The sequence below is a fragment of the Dreissena polymorpha genome, chromosome 1 (assembly GCF_020536995.1).
Source record: "Dreissena polymorpha isolate Duluth1 chromosome 1, UMN_Dpol_1.0, whole genome shotgun sequence".
Lineage (NCBI taxonomy): Eukaryota > Metazoa > Mollusca > Bivalvia > Myida > Dreissenidae > Dreissena > Dreissena polymorpha.
The window spans coordinates 190,897,536-190,916,846 of NC_068355.1; the positions used below are offsets into that span (position 1 = coordinate 190,897,536).

The following is a 19,311-nucleotide window of genomic DNA, read 5'->3' on the forward strand; positions in this document are numbered from 1 at the left end:
TTTTTCTACAATCAAATTATTCATTTATTGTGTGAGCGATGTTTAACCCTCTGAATTATCAGCATTCTACAGCAATATCTTGGAATTAGATATGGCCAATAAATACCCTAATGTTATGACTTCTAACAGTGACCAGCGTTTCACACCACCTTGATAATGACCCCTGAACAGTTAAATAGATAAGACCTGATCTTGTGGAATCTATGGAGAAAGGAGTAACCGAGTAGGACAGTATAGGTACGTCGTTTCGTTTGGACAAATTTGACAAAAACGTTTTTATATTTTTTTTTATTTGCAACTACGAGGTTTCCTATAAGGACGAATTGTCGTACCTCATAAAAATGACAAAACTGTGGTGACAAAATATCGTAGCTACCATGTCTGACTGTCAGTATGACTTATCAGTATGACTTACGCGTCTACGGCTTATACCGTATTTTGCAGCTTCATTTGTTTGGTATTTTTACAGAATTTCAATTTCTAAAACATCGTTATAAAAAAATGAGACGGTTTTTTTCTCTCTCCTGAAAAGTTGGCATTTTGTAGCTACGAGGTTTGAGAACGACAGCGACGATAAATTCATTTAAAATGAGAATCTTTTTTCTGTGATAAATTAACATTGTCCATGAATGCTTCTATTAATTTGAGACAATAGGCATTTGCAATTATCATAAAGTATGCTTCTTCACATATATAATTATAATATATTTTTTGTTCGATATTTAAAAAAAATGCATGGATTGGTAAAAAAAAACGCTGGGCTGTGAAATCTTGTCAGAATTTTATATTTTTGTAGAGGTCACAGTGACATTGACCTATAACCTAGTGACCCAAAATGGGTGTGACGTTTAGGGTTTTAGCACATTGCCTACAGCGGACGGGCGGACGTTGAACAACTAGCTGGCTATGACAATAGCTCGGGTTTTCTCTCTTCGAAAACAGCCTCGCTAAAAATACAACTTTGAGCATCTTACAACTGTAACTTACCAAAAACAAATTTCATTGGTTTAAAAGTCATAGTGTTTTGACAGTTTTTGTATAAAATGACATATTTGGTACATTTCAATCAATGTTTTCAGTAAATTTACTTAAACAGTGAAAACTTTTCAAACCTACTTTAAAATAAGCCTTCATTAATATTCAGATAACTTAAGTTTTAGTTGTTACAATAACCATTGCGCAAAGTTAGCCAAGTGTGTGAGCTTTGACCTTTACGTCCAGTTAATAATTGCAGCGCTTAAACAACTGAAGCTTGATTGGTCATTGTTGGCCCCGTACTACTTCAAAGTACCCGGGGTACTCTTAAGTACACTTCAATGTACCCTGGGTACAGAATTTCATTCCTGCCTAAAATTTGATGTCATCAAACGCACTTCTGAATACGAAACAAAATCCTCTTTGAACAAAACCTAACTCAATATTCTTTTTTGAGTACGAGTTTCGATAATGTCATCGCGGAGGCCATTTCACAGAATGTAAACGGAAACATTATTAATTTGAAAATAGAGTCAACAACAGCAGATTTAGCCTAAGTATTCCTGGGTATGTTTAAGTATATTTTCTGTACACAGGGTATATTGTAGCATACATAAAGAGTACCCAGGGAACTTTCAAGTACTAGTCCGAAATTATATATATATGTTATAGCAAATTCAATTAAAAAGACATATAACTTCTACTTCTTCGGCGAACACAATTTAAGATAAAACAATTTGAATTGCTACCTTGTACAAATTGAAATTATAAATGTCTTATACCAGTCAGTGGAAATAGTTTCAATAACCGAACTTTCTTACACTCGCCAAATAAGCCCTTTGCAAATGAGAAACTGAATGGTGCATATACAAGTTTTACCGTTCACCCGTGTGTAACTGCGTATTGTGGTCGTTTTGAGGTGTTCAGATACGTCTGTATACATCTATTTTGTAAATTCAAATGTATATTCAATATATTCAATATTTGCTCATCTCTACTACAAAAATGGTATCGCCATTAATGTAAACTTAACACATAATTCCTAACTGTTGATTTTACGATACGGAAATGATAACTTCTTATAATATTTACATTTTCTGTATAAATGTATGTGTTCAGACGATATACTATGTACAAGTCTGGAATAAAAAGTCTGTCTGTCTGTCTGTCTGTCTGTCTGTCTGTCTGTCTGTCTGTCTGTCTGTCTGTCTGTCTGTCCGTCCGTCCGTCCGTCCGTCCGTCCGTCCGTCCGTCCGTCCGTCCGTCCGTCCGTCCGTCCGTCCGTCCGTCCGTCTGTCTGTCTGTCTGTCTGTCTGTCTGTCTGTCTGTCTGTCTGTCTGTCTGTCTGTCTGTCTGTCTGTCTGTCTGTCTGTCTGTCTGTCTGTCTGACTGACTGACTGTCTGTCTGTCTGTTCGTCCGTCCATCCGTTTGTCCGTCTGTCCGTCCGCCCGCCCGTCCGTCCGTTCGTCTGTCTGTCTGATCTCTGATAATCGTGATGTGGAGTCAATGTACCTCGCCAGAACCTGCATTGTGTCGTGTGAATCTGCCCACTCTTCGTTCTATGTCGCAGTGTTGTATTCTTCTGTTGCTCGAACTCGCCAAGAAGCGGCGATAATTTTATACCGTTCAATATTGTCGACGCCTATCGTACACGTAGCAAGAGCACGTCTCATGACAATCGTGCACTCTCGAATAAACATCTTCTGCATGTCTTCACGTCCCGTAGAATTTAGCTTTCTGTTGGCATTCTAAAGCGTAACTCGACTTTGGTGTGCCTTTGGGGGGGGGGGGGCTGGAAATCGCGAACGACATATGCTTATAAACTCGTGCAGAGTCGTCTACACTCGATCATTCTCGAAGTCAGTTATTATATCTGCGATTGATATACTAACATAAGAATATATAAATATATATATATTGACTGAGCTCGTCTAAATGCTCGTGTCAATGTTGAAGAGAACTCGAGCAAGTGTCGTCCTTAAACGACCAGCTCATCCACTTTAAGGCAAGTGAAAACTCGCCCAAAGTCGTACAGAACATGAAGCTAACATTCGTAACAGTCTAACATGGTTTGACGGAATGGTAATGGCCAGTTGGCTTGGTTAGGTTTGCCCGTTTGGGACTGTTTTGAAATGTCAGTGGAATTGTCAGATATATTTAATGTGATAAGCCTGGAATGGTCAAAGCAATTTGATGACTATGATGATGATGATGATGATCATGATGATGATGATGATCACGATGATGATGATGATGATGGTGATGATGATGATGATGATGATGATGATGATGATGATGATGATTTGATATCCCCCATCCATTTGTGTTCAAATATTGATTTAAATACACTAGGTCATATGCAGTCGGCGTTCTCATTGATCTACTTTAGTCAACAGTCGAAGACAAACTCCGTAGGGTAAGGCTACTGAAGAAATGCTTGGCATATGATTAGTAAACTGTATGTCAATAAATCAACAGTGATATTTGCGAAAGTTCTTAACGTTTGAGTAGTTTATTAAAACCTAAAATGTATTGCACTTGTATTGCCACTTGTTGAAGAAATACGATATTCGGTGACTCTTTACTGGGATGTTCTAGATTGTATTTATCGGTACTGGCAATTTCTTTTATTAGATCTATTTAAATTAAAACAAATATATCAAGGGAGGATTTTGTTTGAATTTGTTTGACAAGTACTCGTCGTAAGCAGTACATATCTTAGGAACTTTAGCGTGTCATTCATTAATTAAAATATTTTTTTAATAAAATAGCAGCTTCACGTAAAGTATTTTATTCAAAATGAAATGCATTAAGCATTACATGCCAAAGAAACAACAGACACTTGAAATGTAACCTTATTTTGAAACATGATTCGAGCGAGTGATTCTTAATATTCATTAGTTATGACATATATTTACAACTAATTAAATATCTATGCAAATTATATCGGCACAAAAATGAAACGTTATTATTGTTTTCAATATAAAACAAATCTTACAAAAAGACAACTATGCACATGTTTTGTCGTATGATATTATGCAGGCGTTATGCAGATCAAACATTAAATTAATCCATAAGCACACAGTCGAAAACAATGAAGGTGTTGAGTATTTAAAGGGGCCTTTTCACAGATTTTGGCATTTTTTAACTTATTCATTAAATGCTTTATTTCGATAAATGTAAACATTGGATCGTAAAAGCTCCAGTAAAAAATCAAGAATAAAATTAAAAAAAGGAAAAGAATATTGCCCGGACCAGGTTTCGAACCAGTGACCCCTGGAGTCCTGCCAGAGTCCTGAAGTAAAAACGCTTTAGCCTACTGAGCTATTCCGCCGAGTACATATACGTGAAGTATTTTATACCTTATATAAGCAATCTTCGTAGTTTTACAAAATTTAACGACAAAAACAGAACTCTCCAAATTATTCAATCGTTTCGCGTTGCAACGCTTTATAATTTTTAGGTTTTAAAATCGTCAAAAGATGCATATAATGGCTATATTAGACCATGGTAAATGTTCAGTATTACTTTTTCCTCACAAATAGCATAACTAAAACGAAAATTTGCGAATCTGAAACAACTTTTTTCAATTTTGTCAATTTACCAAAGCGTGAAAAGATCCCTTTAAAGCCACACACCTGAAATAAAATACAATTGTAGTACCAGAGCTGACAAAGACAAATTTAACAGAATAAACTGAACTGAGCTAACATGTCGACAGATTGTATCTCACAGTCTCTACAGTATATTTTATTTAACGCAGTTTTGACAAAATGATATGCATGATATTATTTCCAAAGAATTGGATCTTGATGCAGAACTTCTGCTTAAACTGTAAATGTGCCAAATTCAACAATAAAGTGACAACCGTATACACATTTATAAGAAGCGCTGTTGACATATCAATTAAAATTGTATACAGTAATCTACGTTTTTGTAAAAAGTTGCATTTATATTATACTTCTGTGTCAATGAATGACAATTATACAGTAATCTGTGCTTAAATTAATTGAATTAATATTAGCACAGACTACTGTATAATTGTTATTCATTGACACAGCAGTATAATATAAATGCAACTATTTACAAAAACGTAGATTATACAATTCTAATACATAATTCTTACAGAAAAAGTATACTTTTACCCATGTTTACAATGAATAAATTCTATCACTCAGCAAACGTCACATTCGTTGAGTTCAACTTGGCGTCTTGTGATGGATAAAGCCTTGTTCAAAACGAAAGTTGAATGAATTGTCAAAAGGAAAATCGAACAAATCATAACAACAATCGATTCGAACATGTAACATTTCCTCTTTTAGCAAAACTCCAATCCACAATCGTACACAATAGATCCTGAACAATCAACGCAGGATTTCCGTTACAGTATCTTTCCATGCCCTACCAAGTTCTTAATATAGATAAAGGTTTAAATTAACTAAAATGATGTTGCGCTCGTAGATTTCGTAGTCTACGTTCGGTTCTCCGAAATATCGGTGCATACGCCGCCATATTTACGCTAAATTACTGAGTTACGTGAGCCTATGGTAAACGTAACTTTACGAAGTTTATAGAAACGCTACAAACTGAACGTTTCCACTTACGCATGATTTTTGAACGTACGTAGTTTTAAGAAACGGTCCCCAGGACGGGCAGACAGACGGACAGACGGACGGACGGCGGAGATAACCACAATATCCCCACGCTTTTCAAAAAGCGTGAGGATAATTATAAATTATAACTCATTTCTTGACACACAATCATACACATGGCAGTTTGTTTTTACTAGTATATTGGGTGGTAGATATGTTGTATGTACATGCATATATACGCCTTGCGATCAATACAAGTTGCCGAACTAAACAACGGACATCATTCGTGATAACGTGCTTGATTTGAGGTAGCCTAATTTTGGGAATGGCTTATTGAAATCTCCCTTTGAATTGATTTTAATTGTTAATACACTTATTGAAATTATCGCCGGTTGTTTGTATACGCCCAGACATGCTTGAGTTCATATTGGGACTAATTGGACGTGTTGGAACTAAATCATTTGTTGGATTGACAACTTTTACTTGTGCGATTGATTTATATGGCCCTCATCAATTGTCGCCTATTATTCGAAATTGCCCGTACGGAAAACGAGAACAACATGTTCTGTCAGTGGCTTTTATTTTACGCTGTGGTGATGCGATGGATCAATGTAGGGCTCGAATGTCATGAGTTCGAACTTGTTTTCATAGTTCAACTATTTTTGAATGTTTTATTATAACAAGTTCATGTATAGTGTCGAGTTATTCTACCTATTAAAAGTTTATATATATATATATATATATATATATATATATATATATATATATATATATATATATATATATATATATATATATATATATATATATATATATATATATATTGTTTTGATATATTTTTTACTTTATTACTGTATATATAATACAATTATACAATATTATATAATACAATTACAGTTCAAGTAAAAAAACAACGCAATAACATCAGCTCACAATTCAAGTCGCATCGGTATACAAACGGTGAACTTTATGCTGCAATATTTACCAATGAGATTATTTACACATACTTCAACACAAAAACTGTGCACTTAATGAACAAATGTGTCGCGTTCTGAGAAAACTGGGCATAACGCATGTGCGTAAAGTGTCGTCCCAGATCAGTCCGCACAGGCTTATCAGGGACGACACTTTCCGCTTTTAAGGTATTTTTCGTTGAAAGGAAGTCCCTTCTCACCGAAAATCTTGTTTAGGCGGAAAGTGTCGTCCCTGATTAGCCTGTGCGGACTGCACAGGCTAATCTGGGGCGACACTTTACGCACAGGCATTATGCCCAGTTTTCTCAGAACGCGACACAAATTCATTTCGAATATGAACACACGGATAACAAGTCCGAATACGCGTCTCGACAAAGACAGCAATCACATCGTGACTTTGTGTGGTAAGAAATTGAAAACTCAAATCTTGATCCTGCGAAAAATAAATATATCAGTGAAAAAACGATGGATTCCAAATAGTTGGACCAACTTACTTCTTGGTCTTATTTTATTTTGGTGGGATTTATTTATCAATGAAGATAATTATAGAGCCACTAGGGTTGCTGATTGGCTCATACAGCTTTATATGAATCCAATTCATAGGGAATAAGGCACAGTGATAAAAGATGCCTAAACGACTTTTACTGCCAACAGTATTGTATTTTTGCCCGACCCAGCTGATACCTGTTGCAATTCCAACACAAAAAACTACAAATTATAATAACGTGTCGGAATTAAAATTGGATGTCAATGGTAACCCTTTTGAGGAATTTTGAACTATTATTTCTTTCTCTGAATTATATATTTCATTTATATTAAATCACTATTGTATGCACTGCTTATTTAATAAAAATTGTATTTATTTGGAAACGTACGGAAACGTGTATGTTTCTTAAATTTATATTTTAAGATTTGATCTGAAGATTTTGTTCAATAAACCAGACGGACTTAAAACACGTGCACCTGATATCGTGTACAGCCCGTGCAGACACATTCCAGCGGCACCGGAAGTTCTAGGAACGTGGCCTGAAGAATTATATTTAAATTACACGGATATTGAAGATCTACTTGACCTTCCCGACCCGTCAAGGTCAACGGTCGAGCTGAATGGAAACGGCCACTTGACAATCGGAGATCACGTGTACGTGACTATCACGCTATTTGACCATCATGGACGGAAACGACGTAAAGGTGGTGACGTGGTGAGATGTTTTTGTACTCACAAAAAGGTTCTCGTTTAACTTAAAGGGTTCATGTTTTGTGGTTGCACAGTTTCTTCATAATAAAGAAGTCGCTGTATCGTAGAACTGTCTTAACTTTTTCACACTGAAATGTTGTTCTCATGATACACATGACCCTTGGTGTAGTGTACTGCAGACTAGTCACATATGCGTCCACTTTATCTTACACAACATTCGTTCATGAGTTATCATATCCTCCACAGCTATACAAAGTAGTGTTGGTCAAATCGTGACTCGCCACACCATCGAAAGAGGACAAATTGAGGAATGTGAAAGACAATTTCAAAAAGAAACATGTCTCGTTATTCTTTCGTTGTGTATGTTGGTAATAAATATTCCGTTTTAAGACTGTATAATAACGGAGATAATAAAATTAACCCCACATGCGTGTTAGCAAGCACGATGCAATAAACATTTCGACATGTCATACAAGTTAAATGTAGTGTTAAACGTCAATAAATTTTATTACACCTTGACCTTTCAGTGACGTTTGAAATTTCTCAGATCAATATTTGTCATCGTGTAGTTATTGAAATAGTTTCCCGTATGAATATCCTATTAACTTCGTTTATTGATCCGTTATATTTGACATTTCTTCCAGTGTCCGCCAATTTATTGTTGTTTGATATTTAAAGTAACATAAAAAATCAACCCAAACTGATATTTCGCAAAAGATTTCGTAAAATAAAGAGAACCCATAAAAAAATCAGTGTTCCTTATTGCAATAGCCAATATTTTAACATCAGTTGTGGTACGGTAACATAGATTTAACGAGATACAAAATGCGCGTTTTTATTCTTTGTGGCATAATATATTCCATTTTAATTTCCTATAATAATATCTGTTTTAATGTTAAATATTTTAATATCAATTCATATGAAACACGAACACGAACATGGTAAATGAACATGTGTTAAATACACTGTCCCACAAAAAACAAAAAAGAACATTTTGTATCTTGTAAAATCTATGTTACCAGACCATATCTAGCGTTGAAATGTTTGCTTATGCTAAAAGGGACTTTGATTTTTATGCCCCCCTTCGAAGAAGAGGGGGTATATTGCTTTGCTCATGTCGGTCGGTCGGTCGGTCGGTCGGTATGTCGGTCCGTCCACCAGGTGGTTTCCGGATGATAACTCAAGAACGCATACGCCTAGGATCATGAAACTTCATAGGTAGATTGATCATGACTCGCAGATGACCTCTATTGATTTTGAGGTCACTAGGTCAAAGGTCAAGGTCACGGTGACCCGAAATAGTAAAATATTTTCCGGATGATAACTCAAGAACGCATACGCCTAGGATCATGAAACTTCATGGGTAGATTGATTATGACTTGCAGAACAGCCCTATTGATTTTGAGGTCACTAGGTCAAAGGTCAAGGTCACGGTGACCCGAAATAGTAAAATGGTTTCCGGATGATAACTCAAGAATGCATACGCCTAGGATCATGAAACTTCATGGGTAGATTGATCAAGACTCGCAGATGACCCCTATTGATTTTTAGGTCACTAGGTCAAAGGTCAAGGTCACGGTGACCCGAAATAGTAAAATGGTTTTCGGATGATAACTCAAGAACGCATATGCCTAGGATCATGAAACTTCATAGGTAGATTGATCATGATTCGCAGATGACCCCTATTGATTTTGAGATCACAAGGTCAAAGGTCAAGGTCACAGTGACCCGAAATAGTAAAATGATTTTCGGATGATAACTCAAGAACGCTTTTGCCTAGGATCATGACACTTCATAGGTACATTGATCGTGACTCGCAGATGACCCCTATTGACTTTCAGGTCACTAGGTCAAAGGTCAAGGTCACAGTGACAAAAAACGTATTCACACAATGGCTGCCACTACAACGGACAGCCCATATGGGGGGCATGCATGTTTTACAAACAGCCCTTGTTTATGTGTTACTCTTATTTGTCGGAATAATGTACGAAATATTCGTTGATTTTGAGTGTTTATGGGCTTTTCAAATATAAAAAAAATGAACTTTGTCTAACCAATATAGAAGAGACCTCAAGTCATCGTCAAAAAATTCAATTCAGGTTTACTTGTTAGCGTAAATATTTAAATTATTAAGATTAAAATTTAAAATGTTTCTTTTAAAGAGTAATAACCTAGGAATCCTTAATTGTTTACGAGATTTAAAAAGTAACTTTTTTTTCTATTTTGAATTGATGTTTTTTCGGAATTTTTTTGAACAGAAATAATGAAATGTGTTTTTTATGTAAAATGTATGCATGTATGTATTTGTTGCATAGAATTGTTTTTCTTGATATAAGCGTTTTGATGTTATCTAATCTCGTTTCGGAGATACGGGTTTCGCGTCTTATTGCATGAAAAACATACATTACCGGTAGATTACGCAAAATTTAGGTAAACCACACACATAGTGGACACACATGAACTGCCTATTGAGATGTATATCGTACATAGTTGCCATGTGGTTGGTATATTGGCCATACACTACTTATCAGTGCGGACTCGATATAGCTTATATATTCGGACCCTTGTTCTACACATTTTACGTATTCCTCCCCTCCCATGTAGGTTCGAGCCTGGCTGGCGGAGCCGTCATTAGGAGCTGCTGCGTCCGCCCGAGTGGTGGACAACAATGACGGAACTTACCGAGCACAATTTGTGGTCTTTTGGGAAGGGAGACCGGAAGTTAGAGCTGCCATAATTATGACGAGGGAGGCAGTTTCTACGGCGTACAAACGACGGTATATTGCTGTTAACAGGTTTATCAATATAATCTTAACGTTGTTGATGGGAATCTTATATAGCGACATATTCATGTTTAATAAAGAAATAATGTTTCACGCGTACATCGTTATACCATTTATGTCTAGAGTCTAGAAAAAGGCCTTGGCAAACAGCGTAGACCCAGATGAGACGCCGCATGATGCGGCGTCTCATCAGGGTCTGCGCTGTTTGCTTTAAGGAATTTCTGTAAAAAATATTCTAAATATAGTAATAAATATACTAGACATCCCAATGTTTGGAAATAAATTGATCCAATTTAGAAGGATGGGAGAGTCAATTAGGCATAAATGGGTTAATATTAAGTGGGCTGCAATATGTCCTGAAAAGAGTTAATTTATACTTTCCTTTCTGAATAAAACGCATTAAGCGATAGAGAGTATCCCAACACATTATCATGTTAGTAATAACAGAGAAATAACAAGAATGACATTACGTCTTATAAATTAAACATGTTGGCTAAAAAACATTGGTTTCAGGTACACGTGCCCGCCCGTGGAAGTAAACACTGCTGTATTTATTCATCCGCGTGATTTAAGTATCGCAGAAGAGACTCCGTGTAGTTTTTACCCTTACATAAGCGGATATGACGTCATCTGCAACCTGACAGACGACAACTTTCGGCGGCCATGGTACTGCGGAAAACCAAGGTGTCAGCTAATTAATTATTTGTACTTACTTAATGGCGTCGATGAGGTTTTTGGACTGACATCACGATTATTCATGCCTTTTTTAATTGAGCATTAAAATATTTAGCTAGACTGCTGGCTTATCATCAATAAAAAGACTCGGCATTGATAAAATCATCATACTAGCATACACGTTGTTGTTTTTGTCATCCACAGAAACACGAAACTTCTTTGCTCTGATTGGACACTGTCATCCGAGCGGAATCTATGGCAGCTGAACACGGAGCAGAAACATATGACGTCCACACAACTGGAACTGATATCTTTGTACGTAAATCAAACGTGCTGGTTTGGTCGCTTTTTGATGTCATATACAATTGTTTTGTTGAATAAAATAAAGACCATCATGTCCATTTATAATACATACTTTGAAAAAAAGCCTATTTAAGCAAAATATGTAAAGAAAGTTTGAATACTTTTCTGTGTCACAAGAACTGTTTATATTATATATATATACATGCAAGTAAAAGAAACGCCTAGTTCCAGAACATAGTGATTAAAACCAGTCCCTTTTAGCAATCACGATTTTACTTTAAATTTGCTCTAATTTAAAATATAAAATGTTGGTCCCTGGAACATGCACCACGGCCGTTAATCACGGAGGCAACCTCTGTTTTGAGATGCATTAATAAATGAGCCAATGCAACTTCCGAGGTGGCTCTCAGACCTGGGTGTTTTGATAATTTTACAGGATGATTAGATTTTATATGTTTTTTTTTCAGCATATATCGCATTATTTTAAAACTCGGGAAAATGTAGTGCGATTCAGCGAAGATTAATACATCCAAAATGTACAGAAACATACATTTACATTTACCGTTTGGTCTGTAGTAAATTCGCGACCAGATATTTTCTGTCTTTTATTTCAGGAGTAACAACGCTTTACCGCTGAAGACCGGCATTTTTCTCAACGTTACCTCAGGTAAAATATGCAATATTTTGAAATCGAGTCTTAATTATAACAAAAGTTGTAAATATATATATAGTACAACGTTCCACATAGCAATGTCATCATTGCTAATGTCTGATATACATGGTGTCGGTTTTTACGAGACAGCCAGTCAGCTTGTCAAACTATATGCGCTTTTAACGCATTTATGCCTGGTGGACTCTCCCATCCTTCTAAATTGGATCAATTTATTTCCAAATTAGGGATGTTTAGTATATTCATTTCTATATTTAGAATATTTCTTACAAAAAGTCCTTAAAGCAAACAGCACAGACCCTGATGAGACGCCGCATGATGCGCTGGGTCTACGCTATTTACCAAGGCCTTTTTTATGCGCTAGGCATAAATGGGTTAAAGTAAGGAAAGTACAGTCGTTTCCAACTATTAAACTGTGATTGGAATTATAATGATCACGACCCTTTGCGATACTTGGCGTGTCAAACAATTCCTACTCCCGATAGCGAATTCCTTCAGACACTGAGGAGTTACTCCCCTTTAATATATTGTGTCATCAATTGGATTTTAAAAGCATCCTGAATTTACAGTTGACCATATTTAACTTAAAATGACGAGGACATAAGGCTTTGTTGAGATAATAGTTTTAAATTGTTTTACAATACATGGAAATAAAAATATGATCGATTATGAAGTATATTATTGAAGGCTTATTGTGACCATGTACCTATTACTTTAGGGACACTTATATGTTTTCCACTTTTTGCAGATTGTTCTTCACATCAGTTCAAAACAGATCTGAAATGTGATTTGCGCGCATTGGAAAGTGCGCGGAAAACTTCTACAGCAGATGGGTACTTATACGAAAAGAAATGGTACAACAAAATATGCAGGTCTCAATTTAGTTTCGTGCAACTGACGAAATACCTTAACAATGTCAAAATGGTCTTAATTGGCGATTCGACCTCGAGGCAATTTTTCTACGAAATGCAAAATCTTGTGACGTGCGAATTTACAACAGACACGTGGGATCTCGCGGGGAAACATCATGAGGTACGATGTGAGAACGAGACATTGAAATTCAGCCTCACTTGGAAACCTCATGGACTTCCGTTCTGTACAACCAATACACCGCATCAGTATTTCCGACCTCTTAGTGTTCATTTAAATGAATACAGTAAAGCCGACAAATTGCTGTTAGTTCTGCACGGCGCTGCCCATTTTTATAACTTTCATTCGCACGTGTTTTATGAGTATGTGAAAGAGATGAAATCGACTGTGGAAGCAGTATTGATATCCCACCCGCGTTCATTTATTGTTATCAAAGGACCCAATGCATTTTCATTTTCAAAATCGACCGATCATTTTATTTGGATGCCGGACTCGTATGCGGCAGTTTACGAGAAATTTGTTCGCGATGTTTTTAGCGATCTACAAAGCGACAGACTGATGTTTCTAGATATGATGGACATTACAGTAGCTACAGAACAGTGGCATATACATTCAGAGAAGTTTATAATTCACGAGAAACTTTCAGAGATATTTGCTTTCTATAGTACATTCAGTGAAACCTTGAGCTAATGAGACACAATTTCTATTATGAACTATATACAAAATGTCGCTGTGGCGTAGTGGGTATGTTGTCCGCATAGCGATCCGGAGGTCGCGGGGTTTATGTTTTTTTTTAAAATAAATAGGTTTAAACTTAATTATGGTTATTTTATTTATTATTGAACACTTTTTGCGGGCGGATGGGCGAGGCTTTCGTTCTCCAAGTATTATAGCAAATCGAATGTTCATCAAACCTTTTGGAAATGTAAGTTAACCAACCATTTCACACTACGCATTTCAATTGTAGTTCCCCTTTAACTATGCACACAATTTGTAATTAACCGTGTCCACTCCCACACTCTGATAGTTTTTCATCCAATCTTCGCCAAATTTTGTGCACTGGTCAGTTGACTTAAAATGAAAGCCAAGTACGATCTCCGGCGTATTCACACTAGGCACCTCGGAGATAATAACATATTTTAATAACCGAAATTTGAAAATCTGCCCTCTTATTCATACCGTTTTCTCTGAATTTTAACCAAATTTTCTGGATAATTATGTTTGTTTACATAAATGTTTTGATAACCAGTCAATAAGTACCAGGTCCTCTTGCGCTTTGTATGCAAAATTGCGAAATGTGCCGTTTCCACTCCCTTTCTTTTACAGTTTTAACCCATTTATGCCTAGTGGACTCTCCCATCCTTCTAAATTGGATCAATTTATTTCCAAAATTAAGATGTCTAGTATATTTGTTTCTATATTAAGAATATTCTTACAGAATTTCTTTTAAGCAAACAGCGCAGACCAAGATGAGACGCCGCATCATGCGGTGTTCTTGTACCTGGCAAGTTGAATTTTACCTTGACCTTTGAATGACCTTGACTCTCAAGGTCAAATTATTAAATTTTGCTAAAATTGCCATAACTTCTTTATTTATGATAAGATTTGATTGATACTTTGACAAAACAACTCTTACCTGACATACCACAATAGACTCCACCCAAACCATCCCCCACGTCCTCCCCCCCGAACCCCCCCCCCCCCATTTTTTTTAAAGATCATCTCACAAATGACCACCACACCTTCACACTATACCCCACTCATCCCACCCCATCCCATTTTTTTTAAACGGTTACAAAACACAAATATTTATTTTTATTATTTTATTTTTGAAATACCGTCCAACCATCGCACCCAAGAATCCCCCCCACCCCCGATTTTTTTTGTGCATTTTCGTTCGCATTTTTGGAAGATAATGTAATAAATGACCACACCCCACTCTATACACCCCTCTTCACTCCACCATCCCTCCTTTGTGATTGAAATTGAGAGTCCCTTCACCTTTAAAAAGAAAAATAGATGAGCGGTCTGCACCCGCAAGGCGGTGCTCTTGTTTTTAAACTGTTAGAACCAACGTGCGTTTTGTTAATTATTGCTAATACCACCCCGGCGTCATTTGTATTCTTCAGCTTTTTTAGAATACGTACAAATAAATTTAAAAAAGAAGTGATGAAATATTGCAAACCATGCTTCATTTTCATGTATGCAGAAAACATAAATCGTTGTTGTTGTAATGTTGTTGTTGGTATATTTACCGACGTCGTTACATACGCAAAATATTACATGCACTCTGTATTTTGGAGCAAATGTTCTGAAGTTTTTTATCCTTATTCAAATTATTTAAATAATTTAAAATAATTTATTAAGCTTTTCTTGTTGATAGCTTTTTAGATTTTCATTCAGTCAACGGTTCTTAAAGATTTAATTCTGATGAGACTTACCTATATTGTGCCAATATACTTTCAACGCCGTCGGCGGTCTCGTTATCAGCACGATCACCTGATTAAGAATTGTATGTGAGCAGCTGTCGAGTCACCTGAGAACCGGTATAAGCTTATTTGCACGAATGTTTCCATGTTAAAAATATTTAACAAAAAATTCCACGTATTTATTTATAGAGAATACTAGGTTAGCGTTGAATACAGAGAAGTTTATGTTGCGAGGCTTAGAACGCCGGGAGCGCGAGCCTTGGCGAGCGCTTTCGGTGTTCGAGCCGAGCAACATAAACTTCTCTGTATTTAACGCTAATCCTAGTATTCTGTTTATCCCATTTGATTTTGTTCAACGTTATAGTTATAGTATAGTATAGAATTAAAGTAATGTAAAATCTTCGTTTCGCGGTCGTAGTGTTACAAATCGCATACTGCGTAAAATTAAATCGAGGCACATGGTGATATTTTTACTTGTTTTACAGTTTGTGTATGATTTTTTAAAGACTACTTTGCGTATATTTATATCACTACGCATGGTTACATTCGATTCGATTTTAAGCGGTTTTAAGACTGAATTAAAATTATTGTTAAGGTTATTAGATCTATTTATGTTAAATGTCACGTTGAAAAAAATCAAATGGGATAAATAGAATACTAGGATTAGCGTTGAATACAGAGAAGTTTATGTTGCTCGGCTCGAACACCGAAAGCGCTCGCCAAGGCTCGCGCTCCCGGCGTTCTAAGCATCGCAACATAAACTTCTCTGTATTCAACGCTAACCTAGTATTCTCTATAAGAATACCTGACACGAACTAAGAAGATGCAAATCAGCGGATAGATATCAATTGAAAACTTAAAAATTATCAGTGACATTTTACGCGTTTTTGCCACAATGATACTGATATATGTATGTACATTTGATGTGATACATTTTCTACGACCGACTTTTAAACAAGTTTTGTCGTTTTTGAATTTATCATAATCGCAAACAATTAACTTGCAGTGCATATTAAAGGGGCCTTTTCACAGATTTTGACATGTTTTGAAGTTTTTCATTAAATGCTTTATATTGATAAATGTTAAAATTGGATCTAAAAAGCTCCAGTAAAAAATAAAGAATAAAATTTAAAAATTGAAAAAAAGTAGACCGCATTAGGGCTCGAACCAGTGACCCCGGAGTCCTGGAGTAAAAACCAATAAGACCGCTCGGCCATCCTGCCATGTATGTATGACAGACGTATTTATACTTTATATTAGCAATGTTACAACCCGTTTTGCAATAAACCCGTTTTGCAATAAAATTATTGCAAAACGGGTTGGAGTGTCTTATTGCAATTTTTTTTTTTAACAACCCGTTTTGCAATAAACCCGTTTTGCAATAAAATTATTGCAAAACGGGTTGGAGTGTTTTATTGCATTTTTTTTAACAACCCGTTTTGCAATAAAATAATTGCACTTCTGGGTTGTCTTCATTTAATTCCCCAATTGGTGAAAATCACTTCATATATACATTCGGCTTAGTTTTATCATATTAACCTTGCAGACGACATTTTAAACTTCCTTCATACCGTTTCAAATCAATTTGAAACAAATAGTATAAATGTGATTATTTTATTGCGAAACGGTTTGTTACACACGATTCACATTGCATGAAGACACTTCAACACGTTTTTTCAGTAAATTATTGCATTTCTGCGTTATCTTCACTTTAGTTCTAAATAGGTTGAAACACTTTCTATATACATTTTGTGTTGTTTTATCGTATTAAATCTCGAAATGCATCGCCTTCAATGCTTTTTACTTTTTAGTGGAAACTAACAGTTCTGTCCATATTTGGAAATATAAAAAAAAACGATATTTTAAATTTCCTTTTTAATGTTTACAATCAATTTGAATTAATTAATACACGTGTCATTGTATTATTGCAAAACGGGTTTATTGCAAAACGGGTTGTTATAAAAAATTCAATTTGCAATAAGACGCTCCAACCCGTTTTGCAATAAAATTATTGCAAAACGGGTTTATTGCAAAACGGGTTGTTATACAAATTACAAATTGCAATAAAACACTCCAACCCGTTTTGCAATAAAATTATTGCACTTCTGGGTTGTCTTAATTTAATTCCCCAATTGGTGAAAATCACTTCATAAATATATACATTCAGCCTAGTTTTATCATATTTACCTTGCAGGCGACATTTTAAACTTACTTTATGCCGTTTCAAAGAAATTTGAAAAAAATAGTATATATGTGATGATTTTATTGCGAAACGGTTTGTTACACACAACTCACATTGCATGAAGACACTTCAACACGTTTTTTCAGTAAATTATTGCATTTCGGCGTTATCTTCACTTCAGTACTAAATAGGTTGAAACACTTTCTATATACATTTTGTATTGTTTTATCGCATTAAATCTCGAAATGCATCGCCTTCAATGCTTTTTACTTTTTAGTGGAAACTAACAGTTTTGTCCATATTTGGAAATATAAAAAAAACGATATTTTAAATTTCCTTTTTAATGTTTACAATCAATTTGAATTAATTAATACACGTGTCATTGTATTATTGCAAAACGGGTTTATTGCAAAACGGGTTGTTATAAAAAAAATCAAATTGCAATAAAACGCTCCAACCCGTTTTGCAATAAAATTATTGCAAAGCGGGTTTATTGCAAAACGGGTTGTTATACAAATTACAAATTGCAATAAAACACTCCAACCCGTTTTGCAATAAAATTATTGCACTTCTGGATTGTCTTCATTTAATTCCCCAATTGGTGAAAATCACTTCATAAATATATACATTCACTCTAGTTTTATCATATTTACCTTGAAGGCGACATTTTAAACTTACTTTATGCCGTTTCAAAGAAATTTGAAAAAATAGTATATATGTGATGATTTTATTGCGAAACGGTTTGTTACACACAACTCACATTGCATGAAGACACTTCAACACGTTTTTTTCAGTAAATTATTGCATTTCGGCGTTATCTTCACTTCAGTACTAAATAGGTTGAAACACTTTCTATTTACATTTTGTATTGTTTTATCGCATTCAATGTCGAAATGTATCGCCTTCAATGCTTTTTACTTTTTAGTGGAAACTAACAGTTTTGTCTATATTTGGAAATAATATTATTTCAATACGATATTTTAAATTTCCTTTTTAATCTTTCCATTCCATTTGAATTAGTTAATGCATGTGTCATGTTATTATTGCAAAATGGGTTGTTATAAAAATTTCAAATTGCAATAAGACGCTCCAACCCGTTTTGCAATAAAATTTTTGAAAAACGGGTTAATTGCTAAACAGGTTGTTATAAAAATTACAAATTGCAATAAAACACTCCAACCCGTTTTGCAATAAAGTTATTGCACTTCTGGGTTGTTTTCACTTAATTTCCCAATTGGTGAAAATCACTTCATATATACATTCAGTTTAGTTGTATCATATTTACCTTGCAGGCGACATTTTAAACTTCCTTTATGCCGTTTCAAATCAATTTGAAACAAATAGTATATATGTGATGATTGTATTGCGAAACGGTTTGTAACTCACAACTGACGTTGCATGAAGACACTTCAACACGTTTCGACACACATTCTGTTTTGTTTTATCGTATTAAATCTCGAAATTCACCACCTTCCATGCTTTTTAATTTTAAGTTTTAACTCACAGTTTTGTCTATTTTAAAACAATATTATTTAAATACAAAATTTGAACATCACTTTTAACTATTCCAATCCATTTGAATAAATACAAGTGTGATTATTTTATTGCAAAACGGGTTTATTGCAAAACGGGTTGTTATACAAAATTCTCATTGCAATA

The 19,311-nt window shown here is 35.2% G+C and overlaps 1 protein-coding gene across 1 annotated transcript in view; it reads left to right on the forward strand.

Moving 5' to 3' along the window:
- The window catches only part of LOC127864349 (NXPE family member 1-like), a 30,440-nt gene extending 15,717 nt beyond the window's left edge, over positions 1–14,723 (forward strand). Inside the window, exons 2-7 of the mRNA XM_052403993.1 lie at positions 7,453–7,744; positions 10,345–10,517; positions 11,037–11,207; positions 11,403–11,513; positions 12,116–12,168; positions 12,920–14,723. Of these exons, the coding sequence (XP_052259953.1) occupies positions 7,453–7,744; positions 10,345–10,517; positions 11,037–11,207; positions 11,403–11,513; positions 12,116–12,168; positions 12,920–13,731 (1,612 nt within the window). The 3' untranslated portion in view covers positions 13,732–14,723. The remainder of the gene's footprint in view (positions 1–7,452; positions 7,745–10,344; positions 10,518–11,036; positions 11,208–11,402; positions 11,514–12,115; positions 12,169–12,919) is intronic.
- The last annotated feature ends 4,588 nt before the right edge of the window (positions 14,724–19,311 follow it).